Source organism: Pyxicephalus adspersus, chromosome 10 (assembly GCF_032062135.1).
Source record: "Pyxicephalus adspersus chromosome 10, UCB_Pads_2.0, whole genome shotgun sequence".
Lineage (NCBI taxonomy): Eukaryota > Metazoa > Chordata > Amphibia > Anura > Pyxicephalidae > Pyxicephalus > Pyxicephalus adspersus.
This window is the reverse complement of record NC_092867.1, coordinates 18921226-18942756: the sequence shown is the minus strand read 5'-3', so window position 1 is coordinate 18942756 and position 21531 is coordinate 18921226. Positions and strand designations below refer to the sequence as shown.

The following is a 21531-nucleotide window of genomic DNA, read 5'->3' as shown; positions in this document are numbered from 1 at the left end:
GCCCAGGAGGTTAAAACACAGACCACCAGGATGAGAAGGGTAATAGCAATGATAACACATCCAAGTCATTGCAGTTAAAGGACATTCTGAAGATTTAGAACAAATTCGTTTCCAGCACCCAATTGTAATAACATCCTATTCTTCATAAAGGAGTTTATTTATAATGAAAACATTGCCTGGTGGAGAATCTTTCAGGTCTACGTGTATCAATAGCAGTAATTGATTCCCACCAGAGAATACAATACAAATCCATCTTTGTGCTATTGTGACTTGTCGGGGATATTTACACCTTGATGTCCTGGTACCATGAACACAATTTATTTTTGTTAGCAAAGACGACAACCACAACACCACAGTAGTGCATTACGGTGTGCTGAAATACATTTTACTTAGTGCTCAGATGGATGAGATTAAACAACAAATAACATCACTACGTACTGATGAATGTAAAGCGAGTTATCACAATACAAATCACCCAAAAGTTGTAAGCCCTGCCAAAACTTTCTTGTTTTAGTTGAAGGGGAGTTTAGACGCCTCTTCGGTTTTTTTTACTGCCCTAAAAATTTCCCCTCCAGTGATCTCCATTCCAGTAGAAACAAAAATCTTTCTTTAAGAGATTAGAGGGAAGAATGTCTGATCTTTTATTTCTGTCCCTGTTGCCTCCCATCTTGTCTGCAGACCAGGAAGTGAGGGGGAATCTCTATAACAAGGCATGGATAGCAAAGAAAGAAACCCAACAAAGTCTTCATCCTTCTCTAATCAATCAAAAACTGGAAACAACTATTTTTGATGGACATACACTTCATGTGGGACATGAATGGACAAAAATACATAAAAAATATATTTAAACAACTTCTATTGGTGCGTAGCAGCATGCATGTAGTATGATTCAGAGCATTATGACAATACAATGATGTGACCATTGCTGGGTTTACTATGCCTGCAGCCATGGAGCGCCTATTACCAGGGACTGTCCTGTGTCCCACATGTCCATGGAAATGCTGATCATTGGCCACAAAATAAAAAAAGTTTTGCTCAGCTTATTCCTGTCATTTTAAAGTTACCCCAAATCAGATGAGCGCAGATGAGGGGGGGAAGGGAAAGAAGGGGAGCACAGAGGAGGCGGAGGAGAGGAAAGAAGGGGAGTGCAGAGAAGGAGGAAAGGATGAAATTCCCCCACTTACTAGATTGTAAGCTCTTCGGGGACAGGGTCCTCTCCTCCTCCTGTGTCACTGTCTGTATTGGTCTGTCATTTGCAATCCCTATTTAATGTACAGCGCTGCGCAATAAGTTGGCGCTATATAAATCCTGTTTAATAATAATAATAATAATAAGGGGAGCACAGAGGAGGAGGAGAGGAAATTAGGGGATCGCAGAGGAAGAGGAGAGGGGGCGCACAGAGGAAGAAGGAGGGGGAGTGCATTGGAGGAAGGGGGCCCTATTCTGCCCCGTGAAGAGTATGAGGGCCCCCTCCAGCAGGAAGTGGCCCCTATAGGTGATATCTATTCCTCCATGCCAGGTATAAGTGCAATGTGGCCCTCACAGAAGCTTACCAGTATTTGACTATAGCGGTGACCTGGAGGGGGTTGGGCTGCTCTGGGTACAGCCGCCGGCACTCGGTGTAGATGGCATGCAGCCCCGGGGGGAAGATAGACGGGAAGGGCTGGGGTCCGCTGCTAGGCCTCATCTCTTCCATTCCCTAAAGACACTCGCAGGGTTCAGACGCTCGGCGGACACCCCCGCCCGATGCTGCTAGGAAAAGTCCGGTTCCCACACGAAATAGGCGGAGAGCTCCGCTCCTCCTTCCCGGCAAGCCTGAGAGAAATCTCTGGAGAAGCGGCCACACAGGTCGCTGATGGAGTGTAGATGGTGGTCCTAGAGTATTAGACGAATGCCATTGGCTGTTCAAGCAACCAATCTGTGAGGCTTGAAGCCGCAGGCTTCTTTTCCCTGCAATCTATTGGCTAGTTTCTAATCCAATCGTCTTGCGAAAAAAATATGTCGCCACTATGAAGAATCAGCCACATTGTTGGTTTGAGACAGGATGTTTCTTCATCCTTGCTTTTTGTTGGATAAACAATAATATAAACGTGCAGTGATGCCTTTTCTGAAACTGGGGATGTACTATGCCCACATAATCTGTTTTGAAAATGCCACCGGTATTCATCAGTGTTACCCACTTTCTCTGATCCTCTTTGGGAACCATCCTATTGTGTGTGAAACCCCCCCCCCTACTAGATTGTAAGCTCTTCGGTGCAGGGTCCTCTCCTCCTATATCACTGTCTGTATTAGTCTGTCATTTTCAATCCCTATTTAATGTACAGCGCTGCGTAATATGTTGGCGCTATATAAATCCTGTTTATTAATAATAATAATAACATTAATAATAATAATAATAATATTAAAATCCCTCTGCAACAACCCCCCACCCCCCTCCTTAGGGTGTTCCTTTTTTTATTTGAGGTACGAGTCGCTATAAAATGGACTATTTTGTTACCAACATTTGTATACCTTATTTCATACAATCTGAATGAATCATTGCATTTTGAAAAGTTAAAATAATCAAAAAAAAAAATACAAATCAAACAAATATTTTTGTTTTCTCAGCTACATCAGTTTTTTTGCTCTTGAAATTTACATTTTTGGGGTAGTGGGTTGTCCAGGTACTCCTTGCTTTAACCCTCCTAACAGTTGTTCTACCTCTGCTCCGAACACAACATCACACCGGGGTATAAGGAGGGTCCATGCCCTCACTTTATTTTGGGACCCCGTATAGGTTCTCCCTGCACGCTCGCCATGGATAGCCCTCACTATCACTGTGCCCCCTCTTCTTTTTTTACAACTACACCCCTGGTCACATGACGGAATACCAACAGAGGACAATGAGGTGGAAAGTCTACATCATACAGTACATGGGCAAAATCCAGATTGGTGGCTGCTGGGGCTCTCCTAGCAGCATATAGAGAGAGCATTTTGTCAGTGGGAGGAACAGTGACCTATCTTTGGTTGGTATCAGTGGGGAGAACAATATCCCATCACTGGTTGGTACCTTGTATTATCTGAGGAGAACAATGCCCCACCCCTAGTTGGTGTCATTGGGAGGAACAATGCCCCCTCATTGGTAGGTATCAGTGGGGAGAACAATACCCCATCACTGGTTGGTATTACTTGGGGAGAACAGTGCCCTATCCTTGGTTGATATAATTGGGAGGAACAATGTCCCTAATTGGTTGGTACCATACCAGTGGGGAGAACAGTGCCCCATCCTTGGTATTATCAGGAAGAATGGTGCCCCCATTGTTGGTATCAGTGGGGAGAATCGTGCCACATTGTTATCATCAGTGAGGGGTGGTAGTGCCCTATCATTGGTGTCAGTGGGGGTAACAGTAACCCATCATTGATGTAAATGGAAGGAAGAGTTTCCCATCATTTGTGCCTGGATCGCAAACAGTGTTATCAGTGGCAGGAGCGGTGCCCCGTTTTTGGTGTACACAGTGCCACATCATTGCTGCCTTTCAGAGAAACTGCGATCCATCATTGTTATCAGCAGAAAGAACAGTGCCCCGATATTGGTATCAGTGAGGAGAACAGTGCCAGCTCATTGCCATCAGTGTGGGGTGGAATTGCTCCAATATTATTGTCAGTGGGAGAAGCAGTGACCCATCATTGGTGTCAGTAGAAAGAGTAGTGCCCCATCATTAGAGCCTGCATGTTTAGGTTCAGCGGGGAGGGGGCAGTGCCCAGTTGTTGGTGTCAGTGGGGAGAACAGTGTTTCATAATTGGGATTATTTCGGGGGAATAGTACCCTGTCAATAGCATCAGTTCAGGGGTGGGGGGGGGGCAGTTCCCCAACATAAGGATCAGTAGGGGTATATTGGTATAAGCGGGGTCACTGGAACGAATGGTTTACATCCGGCCTACATGCTGCAGTTTGCCTGACATTGTCTTCAGACAAATCTACAATCCAACACAGATGTTGATCTTTCAGACTATATATATATATATATATATATATATATATATATATATATAAAAAATATATATATATGTGTGTGTGTGGGGCTTGGTCCAAGTCTTCCTGCCCCCCTGCGTAATATAAGAAGTGACATTGTTTTACATCGTGACATCACATTTTCCATACAGGGCCTTCTAAGTGGGCTTGTCTCATCCACATCCTGCCCAATCCCCTAATCTAATTTGCGCATGTGCAAAAGATGCCCGGGCTTCACGCATGCGTAGAGTGGTCTGAGCGGCGTTCCGTCAATTGGTGGTGTGCGCATGCGCAGAAGGAGCTGTAGCCGGCCCGTCATCTCCTGGACAGGAGGAAGCCGCCATGGAGTCATACGATGTGATCGCGAACCAGCCCGTGGTGATTGATAATGTAAGTAGAGCTGCACCCAGGCAGTAGGTGCACACTGCCTGCTCCTTCCAGCCAGGTTGGGGGTGAATGTCCTGATTGAGTTTGGAGGCGATGCTGCCATTATTTTCCCTTTGTCATTATTGTAACCGCGCCCTCCTGCCACACTGACAGCTCTGTCTCTGTGTTTAGCAGCACTTCAGGCCCGTAGGCCGTGCGCAGTGTTTGTGCTGTGCCGGGACGCGCGCAATGGAGTCGGGTATTTATTTTTTTTCCCCATTGGGTGTTTAGGGGGTGATGAGACTGAGAGCAGTCAACCTAACCTGATACCTCCACAAACACGCCTTGCGGACCAAGTAGGCGTGGTAGACGCCGCAAGTCTGCATTTGGATTGGGTAAGGTCGCTGTCACTTATTAGGTTGATATAAGGCGGGGATACCTGGCGTCACTGGGCCGCACCTAGAACTGTGATTGGCCTATAGTTTGATTGGCAGCTATGGTTAGCGCTCTGTTTGGAGCTTTTGTGAGTGGGCGGGGTTTGGGACTCGGGTGGGAGAAGGCTGGCCCGTTATGTGGGTTAGGTTGGCAGTGATGATACAGTAAAGTGTAATTGTAGTGACAACCAAGCTTTAATGTGCAATTGGGGGGGGTCATTTCACAGGGCTATAGGTGGCCATTAAATGGGAGTAATTGGGTGGGTGCTAAGGCCCATGTAGGCCCTGGTTTGTACCCACCTAATGCCAGCAATAACAAAACATGGAAGCGTCAGTAAGGCCAGACCTGCCGCATGGTATAGGGTGGTATTGAAACCCTTGGACTGGCATTGTCACCAGTGGCATCCTCTATGAAGGTACAGGCATCATTCATTACTTTGATCCCAGCACCAGGAACAATATGAGCCCCAATGCAGGATTCTAATCATCCATCACCGGTAATGCTACATATCCATCCAATATTTGCTGGTGGTTTGGCATTGCCTGTATGGCAGAAATACTTTAGTACCTCAATGGGCTTGGCTGGTACTTTGACCTGCTTCTAACCAGCTACAATCTCTGCACCCCTAACTTGTATGGGAATGCAAGACTTGCTTCAAGTGAGCAAAAGCTGGTCATCGCAGGCACTTATACTGATCTGGCCTGATTTATTAAAGCTAGAGGGTAGGGTATCACGGGAGAACCTAAGTGATCAAGCAAACATGAAATGAATCTGGTCCAGGCCATCTAATCGCTAATGATTTTTAAGAAATCCATTCCAGGTTTGCTGAATCTCCCAGGTACTTCGATGATAGTCTAAGTTTTCCAGTCTTGGAGAGATTTGATAAATCATCCCATTTTCCATAAGGACTTTCCAACCTGTATGATCAGTTAGGGCACAGGCGGCGATCTCCAAATCAGTGCCAAGACATGGGAAAGGTGCCAATGTGTACCCGCACCCTGGTCATTAATGGATAGGGCAGTAAAACCCAAAAGGGATTTAAATCTTCCCCATTCCAAAAATATTATTATTGAACAGGATTTATATAGCGCCAACATATTATGCAGCGCTGTACATTAAAAAGGGGTTACAAATGACAGACTGATACAGACAGTGACACAGGAGGAGGAGAGGACCCTGCCCCGAAGAGCTTACAATCTAAGAGGTGGGGGAAGTAACACACAATATGAGGGACGATCTGGAGTGGTGAAAATAAAGAAAAACCTTTTAGGCAGCTTCATAGTCTGAGTTCTGAGACACATTGCTTGTTACCATTAATGTCCTCCGTATAGGTCAGTGTTCTCCATGGCCCCTATTAGCTGGCCGTACCAACCGGCAATTTTCAGTACCCACCGGCTGTTTTTTTGGTTGTCACTAAAAAGTTAGATCACAATAAAGGAGCCTCCATCCAGTTATCCCACCTGGCCTAAAAATATTCTGAGGTGACTCCAAACCACATCTTTATTCTTGTTCATATGTTGGGTAATCAGTGTTCAACTCTACAGTGCTGCATAATATGTTGGTGCTATATAAATCCTGTTTATAATAATAACCCAGGCATTGTTTAAAGGTTTTATTGCAACCAAACTTAAGAACAGCCGGGTAGTTACTAAAAAGTGCCAGGTGGTGCGCCCAGCTAAAAGTGTCCGGGGAAAACACTGTGTAATGTTACTCGGATGTTTAATCTTTCCAATGTGGACTCTCAACAATAGAAACTCAGCAGATATTCTAACCCTTCCCTCCCTGTCTAGTAATATTTGCATGTGGTCACAATAAATTGGCTGAAAAAAGTTTCTGGTTGTCCACCGTAGCTCTATATACAACAAAAGCAGCATATACAAGCCATGTATTACAGCCAATACAAGGCATTTTATATTCATTATCACTGCAATTTCCAGCATGCAAGATTAAATTACATCTTCTTTCTAAATGAGTTTTATAGACATTTTTACATCTGACCAACCCAGAGAAGAATTCCTGATGCTGAGGTTTTCTTTCTTTGCCTTGGTTGTGTTGGTAACAAGTCTCGGCTGTGGTGGTAACCCAGAAAGTCCCTCTATACCTCTATGGCGTATGGTGGCCATGAATGGATACGTTTGGTTTCATTCTATATCTGTGAGCAGCACTTTGCAATCATTGCAAACAAAAACCACAGATTCTCCTTGAAGTGGAGCTGCTTCCTTCCTATTAAAAACTAAAATCAGCCAAGCCTAGTACTATCCCAGGATAATATAATAAAAAAATCACCTAATTACTACCCCAGGGCTGTCCAACTATTCAATAGACAGCAGTACATTTAGTGAGGCGAGGTTTACAAAGAGTCAGAACAATGCTGTTCATGTGAAAATCCTGACCTGAAATGGAGGAGTTGGACTGCGCTGTATTAGTTGGTGTCTTGAGACATGCTGTCTTTTTGCAGTTTCCATAGCTTTTTTTCTTCTTGATTGATAATGTAATATTATCTTGAATTTGTGAGCCGGCTTTTACTTTTAAATAATCACAGCCACCCCTTCTTCAAAGATGTGATGCTTCACATCCTGTCCATCCTCCTGTTATTAATGAAGTAGATATCCCGGGAGGCTTGCAGCAGGTTGTAAAGCTTACATCATTCATCATTCTGTGAAATGAGAAAGCAAGAAAAAGAAATGAGTGATTTGTTAAAACGATGAGCTAAAGGATAAGATAAGGTAATGTTAAGACATTGGTGAAAGGTTTGCTTTATCTGAAGACTGGTGGAACTATTACAATGCATGAATAAGAAATGCAAAAACATTCCATTGTTCTCTTTTCATCACCTCCTGTACTCCTTTAATACACTGTATGGCTCTGGTAATGTAATTACTGTTATTACATTGTACCTTTTTCTTTTTATAGGGCTCTGGAGTCATTAAAGCTGGCTTTGCTGGTGATCAGATCCCAAAGTATTGCTTTCCTAACTAGTAAGTACTTTGTTGTTGATGAACTATTATGCAGTTTCTGTACAAGGTAAAGTTGGTAAGCTTGTGTTGTGTTTCTGCTTAGTGTGGGGCGGCCAAAGCATATTCGAGTCATGGCTGGTGCCTTGGAAGGAGATCTATTTATTGGACCAAAGGCAGAGGTAAGGCAGTTACTTTGACCACTGATTGAAACAGCAGTCGCCAGTCCGCCTACTCTCCCATCCCAGGGTCAGACCTGCGAGCCCCCAGGAGAGTGGGAGGGTTCTGGCATCATGACGTCACTAAAAGGAAAGTTTCTTCTCCTTTAAGTGACACCCGGCTCCCCGCACATGCCTGGTCAGGAGCCGGTAAATTTAGTGGTCCGACTGCCCGAAAAGGTTGGCCACCACTGCTTTAAAACACAGGCACTCTTCCTGTAGATGACTACTAACATATATACATTTTCTGCTTCCAGGAACACAGAGGCTTACTATCTATCCGATACCCCATGGAACATGGCATTGTAAAGGACTGGAATGACATGGAACGCATTTGGCAGTATGTCTATTCAAAAGATCAGCTTCAGACTTTTTCTGAAGAGGTATGTTTGTGTTATCCTTGTCCGTTCTGTAACAAAATAAAAAGCCTGTTCATTAGTTCCCTCCTGCTAAATGGTTTAGTTAATTTTCTTCTGTCATCTGACAATCATTCGTCTGTTTGCCTGCATTGGGGTTTGAAAGGTGCAGCTGTGTCGCACATCTGCAAAAATTTGCAGTTGCAAAGGGCCAATTTAAAAAGATTTCTCAGAAGAGTTCTACAACTTTCATCCAGGATTTACATATGAAGCTGTATTTGAACCATTGCCTGGCTTAGGTGCTGGATATCAATTTGCCTGTTTTGGCTTTTATGTTGAAAACCCAGCTCGCCCTGTACTGGTAGACAGTAGAGGAACTTGGTGCATTTACAAAATTGAATTAATTTGTGAACCCCCTTTATTTATAGGGCAATGTATAAAAGTAAATCAGGTTATAATCCGGACATTTAGTACTGATTTTTCCTTTAATGCTTTTCTTCAGCATCCAGTCTTGCTAACAGAAGCACCATTGAACCCCCGAAAAAATCGTGAACGAGCGGCAGAAGTTTTCTTTGAGACCTTTAATGTTCCAGCTTTGTTCATCTCCATGCAAGCTGTGCTCAGTCTGTGAGTGTCCCACTATTATTATTAAACAAAATTTATGTAGCGCCAACATATAACGGAGCATTGTACAATAAAAAGGGGTTGTAATTGACAGACTGATAAAGACAGTGACACAGTAGGAGGAAACGACCCTGCCCCGAAGAGCTTACAATCTAGGAGGTGGGGGGGAAGTAACAAGCTTGAATTTGGTTCGAAGGTAAAATTGAAGCCAATGAAGAGAACTACAAAGAGAGGCAGCAGAAGAGGAGCGGTGGGAAGGATGGATGAGTCTGGCTGCTCCATTCATAATAGATTGTAGAGGAGAGAGTCGGGTTAGGAATACCAGAGAGGAGGAGTCTAGACGAGAGATAAGAGCATGTACAAGGAGTTTGGTGCTCTCTGGAGATAGGTCACCATCCGTATGAGTATCTGTACTCATGTTTTTTATTGTCAGTCTCCTAATGATTTCTGGATGCTTTGGATGACCGACATGCATCATTTATTTTACACATTTGTATGTGAGTTGAACTTCCCTTTCTTAGATATGTATTTTCCAAATTCATTATTACTTCCTGGTATTTGTACAGTTAATGTTGCACACTAGAGTTTGTTAATTCTGGAACATAAACAATGTTATAAGTGTAGCATAGTGTAACTGAAGACTCATGTTTGAAGGACTGGGAATTCTGGACTGATATAACTTTTATATTTAAGTTCCTCAAACTATTTTAAGACCAGGTCTGCTATATTTTTAGATAGTGAGCAGATCATGTCTGCAGATCTAATTACAGCTGAGAACAAATGGGATTCAAGTACAAAACCCTAGGTGGCCAATAATTAATAAAGAGAGGAATCTTTGTCAGTAGATATGTTACCAAAGAGCCCTGGGAATGTACAACGTATGCACTGCCTAATACACATGTGCATTCACCGTGCTTGTGTCATATTAAATTTTTAATGTAAACAAATATTGTTTATTTGATTAATTTTCTCTTCCTTCATCCAGCTATGCCACAGGAAGAACAACAGGTGTCGTTCTGGACTCTGGAGATGGAGTAACACACGCAGTACCCATTTATGAAGGCTTTGCCATGCCTCACTCCATCATGAGGATTGACATTGCAGGCCGAGATGTCTCTCGCTTCCTTCGACTTTATCTGCGAAAGGAGGGTTATGACTTCCATACCTCAGCTGAGTTTGAAATAGTCAAAACTATCAAAGAGGTTTGTAGTGCTTTTATATCGAGTTGTATAAAAGTGGGACAAGTTGGTTATGACTTTAAACACGGACAGAAAGCGCCTTAGAATCTATAGGGTGGTTGGACACGCATGTTTATTTTATACCAGCTCCTCTTCTGTACGAAAAATTATTTACTCTGATTTCCTGCACACTGTGTGATATTTTCAGTGTGATTATCCATCATCATCCAGCCCTATCCTCCCCAGCCTTACTGTCCCTAACCTGCCAAGTTTATTTGTTAGATTTCAGTTTTTTTTATCGTGGGGAATAATATTTGTTATAGAATCCATTGAATTTGATGCATTGTGACTTTTTCCCATCATACTATCTATTGTTTAATGTTTAGTTAGATACACGTTATATCACCTCTCACCTTGCCATGGAAGTGAATCTATGGCTACCCCTTTTCTAAGGGTAAATCTACATTTCCAACACAAGTAATAGTAAATAGTAAAGCATGGCAGAAAATAATGAACATTATAAGCAATAAATATCTCTTTTGTTTATTGTGTCTTTATAGCATTTACAAGCTTAGCTCAAAAACAGTCTTGCTATCTTGTAAATACGATGGCTTTATTCACAATCTTACATAAATCTCTGTGTTATAGCTGCCTAGTTAAAGGTCCGGTAGAATTATAAAAATAATTAATCTGAACTCACACTATAAGCATTCAGTCTTCTGATTTGTTCATGTGTGTAGCATTCTTTTAGGAACTCCCTGCAGTGAAGTGTTTGCTGCTTTTTATTAGCAGTTTCTTCGATTTATTCTCTATTGAGTTGCTATTATTAATTTGACTGCTATATTATACTTCTGGTACATTTTTTTTAAAGTCTGGATCTTTTACACCAATGTTTATAAATGAATGTTCTGCTTTGTTCTGTACAGCGTGCATGCTACCTGTCCATAAATCCACAAAAGGATGAGACACTGGAAACAGAGAAGGCTCAGTATTACTTGCCTGATGGAAGCACCATTGAGGTATGTACTTTCTCTTGCAAATTACCTGATTTATTAAAGCTATCCAAGGCTGGAGGGGATACACTTTCAACAGTAAAGCTGGGTGATCCAGCAAACCTGGAATGGATTTTTTCAAAGCCGTTTGCTATTTTTTTGGAAATGTTTTAAAACCTGGACCAGATCCATTCCAGGTTTGTTGGGTCATCCAGCTTCACTGATGAAACTGTATCCTCTCCAGCCTTGGAGAGCTTTAATGAATCAGGCCCATAGTATCAGACATGTAGCCCACCATTGGCTGGGACTTTCCAGAAATAATAAAGTTCATGTTTATAATGTCTAGACAGGGTAGTAACACGTATGTTAGGTGACTGGTGTAATTGGAGTAATAAAAGCAGAGTGCCAACTGCCATTCTTTAATAACAAATATCTGTAACTTTATGGGTGTGACTGCTTTACTGTAAATTAGCTTTTTTATTTGTGAAAGTATTATGAGCCACTTAAGGTTTTGTAGTTTTTTTGTGTGTTTTTTTCAAGATTGGCAAAAATGTACAATAAAGCATGAATGCAAAGGAAGGAGCTAAATATGTGAATACATACTTACCAAAGTATTTGTATTGTTCATTCAGTTTTACAATGCAGGCCAGCCTGTCATTAGATGGGGAAGGAGTTACAGCATCTTCTTGAGGTCCCCATGTGCTCTCTCCTCCTGCAAATATGTTTACAGTGTTAGACTGAGCAGCATGCAGAGCAATAGAGCTTTTACAGTGGAAGTTCATCCAGGATACATTTCTTTCTTTTGTTTTTATGGTTGTGTGTCACCTTTGCAAAGGCTTTCCCTTACTTTCTGCCCTGTTGGTAACTATACAGGAAACAAGGGAAGGATATCTCCCAACAGGTAATAACCCTGTCATGCCTTTAATTGCTGTTTGGGGCTTTGACAAACAGCTTGATCCAATGACCACCTAGAATAATATTAATATAATTAAGTGGAAATGTTATTGTATTTTTGCCTTGCAGTTATTTCCATCTCTTTACTGAGGAAATTAACACAATGTAATATGACTTAAGATGCCAAAATGTTTTTATAGCACTATATAAATAAAAACATGGCTGAGAAACATTAACACACACACAGTAGTAAAACATACGGCACATCTAATTTGTATGGTACCTTTTCGCTCCTTTGCATTCTTTCCTTTTAATGTGCTACAATGCATGACCACAGAATCACACACAAAAAAATGATGGCATTGTATTTTTTAAATACTTGCTGCATCTGTGGTGTGTGTTTTTTTTTTAATAAAGGTCATGAAAATGCATGGGAAGCGCACTGCATATGCAATACACACAAGTAGTGTTTACTTTGTCACATGTTCATGTTTCTGGTAAATGCATGATGTGCTTTGAGGAAAACCCATGCGCTTTTCCTAACATAAAGCTATGAAAGAGTCCTAAATGCTTTGTTCCAGCCAAACAAATTTCTGTGTGTTTTTTTCCCCCAAGCTCTTCATATGTTCATGTTGATCATCTTTTATTAGATGACCTAATATTAAGATATAACTACACAATGGGATATTTGTTTTAAAACTTTAGATTTCCATAGACCTTCTGATCTAGCTCTACTCTCTCCTTTATATTTTATCACAAGGCATTCTGGGAGAGCTGTGCTGGGTGACTCACTAGTATGTGATCACTGGGTGTGGTTGCCAACATTTTATGAAGTGTTAGAAGTTGCAGCTTCTGTTTTGTTCATTTTACACATGTTCCTAATTCTTTTTGTGTAGATTGGCCCAGCCCGCTTCCGGGCGCCCGAGCTGCTGTTCCGACCAGATCTTATTGGAGAGGAGTGTGAAGGAATCCATGAGGTGTTAGTATTTGCCATTCAGAAGTCAGACATGGACCTAAGGCGGACCTTGTTCTCCAACATAGTGCTCTCAGGAGGATCCACCTTATTTAAAGGTGATGACATATATGAATGTGGGGTTTTCAGTCCTTTTTTTTAGCTGTCATATTTTGCACTTTGCATATCTAAATCATAAAATCTTTAGGAGTATAATAATTGAATGTCTTAAATTATCCTTAGAGTACTTCTACCCTACATGTGAGAAATTTAGTGTTTGGCTTCGACTAAAGTGATTTTTTTTACTTGTGATGACTCAGTTAATTTGGTCCTCTTCATGTAACAGTGTATTTTGAAGGTAATCAGCAGGTAGTTAGGTAAAGCAGGTTTCTCAACCCACTCCCAGTGTCTGATTATTACCATGTATAAATATGCCACAGACAAGGTTATACTATTTGAAGTTGTTCCCCAGCTGTATTTGCTATACTAGGCCAGCATAATCTTTGCTTCTTCTGGCTTTCTGATTACTGTCAGCCAGCCCAATATAGAGCCCATGCCATCCAGGTTTCTTCTTCTTACCACAGAACTGTACTACAGAACATAAATGGTGGCTGGAACCTGGCTACTATCCACCAGCCCAACACAGACCCCACATCATCCAGCTTTTCTTCATAGTAACACAGGGAGGACTGTGTTCTATATGAAATGATGGGTGGCTGGGACCTAGGTACTATCCACCAGCCTAACATAAATTCTACATTATCCAACTTCCTTGCTTAGTAAAACCGGACAGTGTTCTGCAGATGGATGATGGGTGGTTATGGCCTAAAAACCATGTGCTGTCCTAACTTAGACCCTACAAAACGGTATTGCCTGATTTCTGCAACTTGGAGATCCAGGTTTCTAGAGCATTAATGTGCAGTTTTCAATTTATTTTTATGAAGAAAATGGTATTTATATTTTTTTATGAAAGCTTACTAATATCCACTGTATATGGACAGCTCTGTGATATTGTGCCTTTTTCTTCTAGGTTTTGGAGACCGACTTTTGAGTGAAGTAAAAAAATTAGCACCAAAAGATGTAAAGATAAGGGTATGCATCTTTCTATTTAATTTCTTTATTGTTTCGTGTTTTTATTGTTTACAGTCATTGTTCACTTTGGTAAGATTCTGCTCATTTTGGGCAAATAAAAACCTGTCAGGTTTTCCAACTCTTACCATATGCAACACTAATAAGGAAATAATTTTTGCAGGAAAGCTGCAAATAAATCTGGCTATATAACCTTGCTTTAGGATAAAAGTTGTTGTATTCACGTACAGGGAGCTTCATCTTCAAGCTGATATTTTGTAAATATTCAAACAAAGGTTAAAATCACTTTAGAAGATGCTGACAATACCATCCAGGCAAAACATGCATTTTGTATGACAGGGTTGCAAATCTCTAAAACTAATACATAGTAATATAGAGTTTATATTGCTGACTGTGTTCCCACAGGGGAGATTCCTCTCTACTGCCTGTGTAGGTATTGGGTCAGGAAATTAATAAAATTCTCCAGCAAATACTGGGACAGCAAAAAAATTAAAAACTAATTTTATCGTATTTCTATTTGTGACCTATTAGTGAGATTTCCTCACTTTCTTTATTAGTGACCATACAAGAAGAAAAGTTAACTCTCTTCATGTTGTCGCAATTTCATTGCAGCTAACCCTGTACCACCTCATTATACATTTAAAAAAATATACAATTATTTGGGCTGGAGTCAAACTTTTAGGGCTGATTTGGGATAACAAAGCTTAGGTTGTCAAGTAATGGAGTACTTCTGATTTTCAGAACAGGTGAAATATTTAGCAAATATAAACTATTGTAAACTATTATAAACTGTTTGTAAACTGATATCAACAAGTGTTTTAGATATGTATATAAAACAAATATAGTAAACAAATACTAGATCTTTTGGAAAATGTTTACAACTTATACTAAGAGATTGTTTACCCTGCCATTTCTGACCTGCTTCTATATATGACCGTTTACCTGGTTGGTGTTCTGCTTTTAATATCTTCTATGATCTCTCTGTATATTTTCAGTTTAAAGGGGCGCTTGTAATAAATATATTACCATCGAGGGGCATTCACCATTAGGTGATCATTTTAAAATTGTGCTGCTTTTAACGTGATTTTATTTTCTGTCTAGATATCTGCACCTCAAGAACGATTATATTCTACATGGATTGGGTAAGTAATCTAACTTTATTTTAAAAGCACAACAGAAGTTTTATTTTAAGAGTAAGTGTCCATGGTGCATTGCTCCATGGTACATTTTGCTGCATTGAAACTTAGCTTAGGTTCCATTTACTTTCATTGCATAATTAGTGCCTATCTGCGTTTGACCTGTTTTGGTGTACATCACTTTATTTTGGACACCAAATGTTTTATTGTGGTGCATATCAATTGCAAGCAAACAATCCAGTGGCAGACTTTTCTTCTTAAATACTGTATTTGCCCTTTTATATTTATAATTTGCAGTTAAATACATATTCACAAATACAAATATTTGCTATTCAAGAACCTTCCAGTTTACTTTTTGGAATCACTTTCTTGCTAGGATAAGACTATTTTCTGGCACGGTTTGTATTGTATAGGGATTGGTAAGCAAACTCAGGAGTCTATATGCTATGGATCCTTCAGTGGCCTAAATCAGCAAAATTATCTTTAAGGTGCATCAAAGTGTACAAAGTCTTAAAAGTAATCTTACAGCTTGAATATAAATGTCTGTACTCTGCCAGTAGCTGCAGGTTTCTAGGGAGCATGGGCCTTTATGAATGCATAAGTTATAAATCTGGCTTTATAGAAAGACATCTATCTTAGCAAAGGTCCTTCTCCACACCATAATGGTAGGGGATATACCTTTCCAGGTGCATCAAGAACCCAGGTGTGCAAAGTCTTACACCTTGTTTTCTTGCATTGATTGTATTGTAAGAATAAATTGAAAGAAAGCATGGAGCAAGCTGTGCTTTTATATGCAAAAAGAAACCGCTACAGAGTTTGTATTGGTCATTAAAGAGTTACAAGGGTTTGCAGAACAGCAAAAGACTTCTTCTTTGTATCTAGGAGTCGTCCGTATGTCGGATATCCTTAATTCGGAGACTACCTGTAAAGGATTTTTTTTTTATTGTTTAAGCTGCCCAGCACAAGCAACCGTGATGGATTAAGACAAACTGTAGCACTTCCAGAGTGCTTTTAACAGTCAGGATCCTCCAACACATTAAAAATTGTACCTGCAATAGTTTCTCAGATGTTATTTAACATGTTACACATGTTGGCTTTCATTTTAAAATACACTTTTTACCTTTTCAGTGGATCTATTTTGGCTTCGTTGGACACCTTCAAGAAAATGTGGGTCTCCAAGAAGGAATATGAAGAAGACGGGCCCAGAGCTATCCACAGGAAAACTTTCTAACGTCCCAAAAGACCAAGTCTCTGTATCAGTCCACTTCAGTTTAAAACTCGCTTTTTGAGTATGAGAGTGTGGTCGGGAGATGACTGGTGGGTGGGTGTGAATGTATGTGTCTGTATGCGCTCTCCAGCATGCCAAGAAGTGGTCAAACGAGGGCAGAAGATCTGTAGAGGGCAGCCGAAAAAAAAAACCCATCGGAGAGGAAAGCCTTTATCCCATTCCTATTTATGTGTTAAGTTGCACCAGGGTCTGTAAATGGTCTGTTGCGAAAATACTTTATCGCATTATAGCTTATTTATCCCTAACAAATTACCGTACATAAAGTTTAAAAAAAAAAAAGCTGGCAGAATTATGAACTGTTCAGTGATGTATGTGACCCCGCACTTATTTGCAACACGGGCCTTTAGAATTGCGTTTACTTAAGTCATCAAAGAAAACACGTTTCTCAAACCTGTAATATGTCAGACTACTTTAAAGACATGGTTTTTGGAAATGTTTCTATTGCATGATAATAAAAGAACAGTATAGTTATATAGTTAGACATCTGGAAAATGTTGATTTCTTTTTGTTATCCCTGTGACAAAGCCTGTCTGCAGGTCAGTGTAGGTTCCAGGACGTTCACCTAAAGAGTTCATCAGGCACATAACACCCAACATCTGTTCTCTGTTCATTTTTTTTATATGTATAAAGTTAGATGACTAGGTCTCGCCATCCTTGGGCCCTTGTATACCCAGGAGTAGGGGCCAAATAGGTCTGTCTGTCGATCCTTGGGTCTTTGTATACCTGTAAGGAGGGCCAAATGTCATAACTTGTTTTCTTTAACTTTTTTTTTTGCCTGCCCTACAAAGCAAATGGCACTGAACACCACTATAAATTGAAGCAAAACTACATAAAGTCTAAAATTTCTGTCTTGCTATATACTTGTCTACGTTTGTATTATTTTGATCACTTGTCTACTAATTATTTTTTTTTTGTTCTTTTTATACAAACGTTTAGTTTTGCATAGATAGGGGATGCCGTTGAGGATTTTCCCCATTGTAAATTTGTTGTGGACGCCTGTTTATTATATGAGAGTTGTGATTCTGACATAGTTTTATACCCTCATAGCCAAGAGGAAGAACCACTCTATACAGACAGTGTGCATGGGCCCATGCTCCCTCCCTTGCCAGCATGCATCTTCCCTGCTCTATAGAAGTTTCCCCCTTCATTGGGATTCTTAGTAGATCTTTTTAGTATACATCGCTTTCCATTTTACTATTGCCTAACCATTCGTATGTATAAGTGCTCATGTCTAAAATGACCATTGGGGATTGTAAAATGTCTGTAGCAGCCCTTTAATGGTTTGGTCAGTCATATTTTAAAAGGAAACTCCATCCAAGTGTGTTTTAGGAGAGGAGTCTTTACCCATTATGTAATTATTGCTTATCTCCACTGCCGTTATAGTGAGTACGCCACCTTTTATGTTACTCAGATTTCCATCTTAAACATATTAAAAATGCTTATATCTGTGTTAACGAATAGCTGCATAAATCAACTTAGGCTGGCTGCAGTAAACTGAAATCTGGTTACTATGGCTGTGCCCACTAGCATATCATTTCTGCTCATGGCATTACTAAATAAATCTAACATCTCGAAAAGGTAATTATCTTCCTCTTACTTCTGTTCAAGAGGACACGGTGGTTTTACTAGAGATAGCAGTGGTAAGTAATATCTGTAGTGTTGTTCTATCCATAATCACTTGAATGGAGTTCAGCAAATCTACTATCAGCACAAAAACATATTTTTGCATATTTGAAAGCTCCTCAGTCCTCATCACAAGAATTGAAATATTAACCACTGTTTAAACCACTGTTTATGGTGAAGATGCTGCTACATCCAAGGCTGAAAACATTGGATCATACATTTCCCTTTCTATCTAACCTACAGCTGCATATGATTTGTCTTTTGTATTAATTAATGTGTTAATAATTCAACACTAAATGAAAACTTAAACTCATCTGTATAGTGGATTGGTTTATGGATTGTTTACCATAATGTTATTATAGCATACTAATTGGTGATAATGTAATGCAAAACTGAGATTTGTCTAGTAACAACTTATAGTGGACTTTGTATCTATGACCCCCTCTCTCAGATATAGCAGAAAAAATTAAGTATGGTCCTGTTACCGCCTATGAATAGGAAGAAAGAACGTCATCTGCACATGAAGATAATGTTTCCCCCCTTCATTAGGCAATGTTTAGGTGCACCTTACCACAATATGCTGTATATGCTCCCAAGCACTCATATACAGCGTAAACAAATGCACTACAGCACACCACAATGCATGGATACACATGTAGTACGCATTGTTGTGTGCCGTCATACCCAAATATAGTGCAGTCCTGTTTTGTTTGTGCGCTTGTTAATGACCCATACAAAATAAACGTGTAAAAACACAAAGTTATGTTTAGAGAACTTATCCTTGCATTTTTGTGTGTGATTCGATGGTAGTTCTAGGAGGTTAGATTTGACCAAGACCAGTGACCTAAGGCAAGAGAGAGGCTTTTTAACACATTTTTTGCAACATGTAATTGTCTCACAATCTACAGGTTGACATTCAAAAATCCAGCCTTGGATATTCAGGTTCCTTCGGATTTCCAGGCATAGATTTCGGAGCGCATTTTCAAATTTACAGTTTTCTGGAGGTGCTGTTTATGTTTTGATGGCGCTGTACTCCAGAATCAGCTGTGGGGTCTTGCTTGCACATGCTTTCCTGCTCACTCCATCTCATTGATTTGCTGCTGTATAGCCCCATTATGGATTCAGCATCCATTTAAAGGACTGTACAGATTTTCATTTCATTTTCTGTTAAATATATACGACATATATAACCGTAAAAAATCCAACATTTTTTGAAAATCCCGCACTCCTCAGGCTCTGAGGTTGCCTGAATTGAATTATTGAATGTCAACCTGTACTATAGCAGTTTACATGCAAGGAGCTGGTGGACTATATTCAGAAATGCACATAACATGAAAAACAAAAGGGCTCTGGCTCCCTGCCAAATAAAGGGTCCATTAACATCAGAAACTTATATATTCTTTGCATATACTTTACTTTCTGTATTTACCTGATTTATGTATTCATTACAAATGCTTAACTATGCTTGAAAATGATGTATGCATAATAGTAGGCAGGAACAAGATGGAGGTCTCGACTTTAAGCGGTGACTTGCTCAGTTTCCGATCTTCTGATCTGACCAAAAGAATGAAGAACTGTGTGAAAAATTGATTTTCTGGTTTGGGTAGATTGATTCAGGGTTTTACCATTCTTACTCTATATACATATGACAACTAAAAGTCTGCTTTTCAGGTAGGCTACCTGTGTCACCCAGTGCCAAATCACCAGAACTCTACTTTTCAACCAAATGTTTTATAAATACCCAATAATCATACAGAACCCTAAGTTTTTTCTAACTAAATTGGAGAAGTTACAAAGATAAACTGTTAGTTACACTGCCCATGAAATACAGGAATTATGCTTGATTCCTATTGTCCAGGCTATGTAAGACCTGTATTAGGATCTCTTCCTCTGGTTATTATTGCAACGGGCTCCTTACCTGGTGGTAGTGAAAACATGCTGTTATTGGACAATGTCAGCTGGAGTATTATTACACATTGGGTATTGTGCACTAGTGAGACTTCCCTTTAATAGGTGAGACCCCCTCCCAACACACTCTCCGCTGTAGACACTCCGTAAACAATAGAACACTGCATCACGTCACCTAAAGAAGAAAGTTCTGTTTTGGGACAATATTAACTTTAATGTCAATAAATGGAATATTACTGCCTGATCATTTCACCATGACTTTGAAAGCTTAATTGCACGTCACTTATATTTATGGGTAATGGAAGCAAAATACCAAATGCTGATACGAATTTATTCTGGAATACTGGTTGCATTTGTCAAAACACAGCATTTGGATTGTTACTCTTTATATGCTAGTAACAGTAGTAGAGCTGCAATCATCAAAAATTCATCAGCTCTGCACCATTAGCCCAGTATAATAGTGGACGAGTAATGGCAGCATGACCGTGCTATCTATTAGCCCAGTGGGTAGACTCCACAATCCACGTTCCTTCACCACCACTCTGCTACACTAATCTAACCTTGGTCTCAAGCACTGCCACATTGGGATACAGGGATCACATACACCTCCATACCTGAAAGATCTGTTTTTCTCCAGTATTGGTAGTGGAAGAGCTTGGATCTCTAACTTCCTTGTTTGGAGTGGGCTGATATGGCAAGATGTCTAGAAGTCTTCAAAATGCTTCTGCAGACCTTAAAGACGACCTTGAAGACAAATGGAGTGCAATGGTGCAATGGTTAACCTTAAAATATTAATCTTTAGGAGGGTGAAGAGACTCTTGAGGTATCCCATCCTGCTCCCGAGGAAATAGCCTTTTCTTGTCTTTTAATGGCAGAATGAATGTATACACACAGGCTTTATTACATGCAAATATTAGCAGATTTCATTTTTCTGGATGGAATCATTCCTGAAGGATTCTGAACATTGTCAGTACAAATTAGGGCATCTTATTTATCCATTTTTTACCTCTTAAAGAATATGTTGGAAAAACAATTAGGAAAGCATTATTTCCTATTTTGTGTCAATGAAACATTTGCCATCAGGCACTTCAAGAGCATTTACAAGCATATATTACAAGTGGATTTGCCTGCACTTCTATACAATAATGAAGTCAGAATGATGCAGGTTGGTTTAAGGCACTGGGACATAAATCTGGGTTGTGATTTTCCCAACAATACTACAAGACTCTCCAGTTAACAGTAAAACTTCATGTGTGTGTATTGAGTCCAATTCCTGTTCATTGTTTGACTGTTTTGTGATATAGATTAAAATATTAGTTCAACACATGCCAAAACCGCAGTCTTGTTATTAAACACTGCTCATAAGATCCTGTCCATGTATGGAACTGCTCATGTATAGAGTTGCTAGCATATAGGGTTTACCAAATGAAAGTATTCTTAGTTGATACTTTCCAAAAGGCATGCACTCATTTTAACAAATTGTTCTAAAGTAAAAGATAAAGAGGTTACCTTTTGTTGGAAATCTGA

The 21531-nt window shown here is 40.0% G+C and overlaps 2 protein-coding genes across 4 annotated transcripts in view; one reads left to right on the top strand and one right to left on the bottom strand.

Moving 5' to 3' along the window:
* Positions 1–1890, bottom strand: part of SUFU (SUFU negative regulator of hedgehog signaling) — a 33131-nt gene extending 31241 nt beyond the window's left edge. For both annotated transcript variants that reach the window (XM_072423914.1, XM_072423915.1), the window contains exon 1: positions 1554–1890. In XM_072423914.1, the coding sequence (XP_072280015.1) occupies positions 1554–1696 (143 nt within the window). In that variant the 5' untranslated portion in view covers positions 1697–1890. The remainder of the gene's footprint in view (positions 1–1553) is intronic.
* A 2373-nt stretch (positions 1891–4263) lies between these two features.
* ACTR1A (actin related protein 1A) lies at positions 4264–18855 on the top strand. 2 transcript variants are annotated; one of them, XM_072424490.1, is made up of 11 exons: positions 4264–4381; positions 7706–7770; positions 7853–7928; positions 8222–8347; positions 8823–8947; positions 9930–10146; positions 11049–11141; positions 12905–13079; positions 13991–14052; positions 15151–15191; positions 16314–18855. In XM_072424490.1, the coding sequence occupies exons 1-11, from the start codon at positions 4334–4336 to the stop codon at positions 16414–16416; spliced, it is 1131 nt and encodes a 376-aa protein (XP_072280591.1). In that variant the 5' UTR covers positions 4264–4333; the 3' UTR covers positions 16417–18855. The 2 variants fall into 2 exon arrangements, with proteins under 2 accessions (XP_072280591.1, XP_072280592.1); XM_072424491.1 differs by lacking the exon at positions 4264–4381 and adding an exon at positions 7279–7283.
* The last annotated feature ends 2676 nt before the right edge of the window (positions 18856–21531 follow it).

Bases quoted from the DNA above. Each gene is read 5' to 3' on its own strand.
- ACTR1A (XM_072424490.1), top strand. From the start codon at position 4,334: ATGGAGTCATACGATGTGATCGCGAACCAGCCCGTGGTGATTGATAAT. The intron at 10,147-11,048 runs GTTTGTAGTGCT...TGTTCTGTACAG, and splicing joins TAGTCAAAACTATCAAAGAG to CGTGCATGCTACCTGTCCAT. The intron at 14,053-15,150 runs GTATGCATCTTT...TTTTCTGTCTAG, and splicing joins CAAAAGATGTAAAGATAAGG to ATATCTGCACCTCAAGAACG.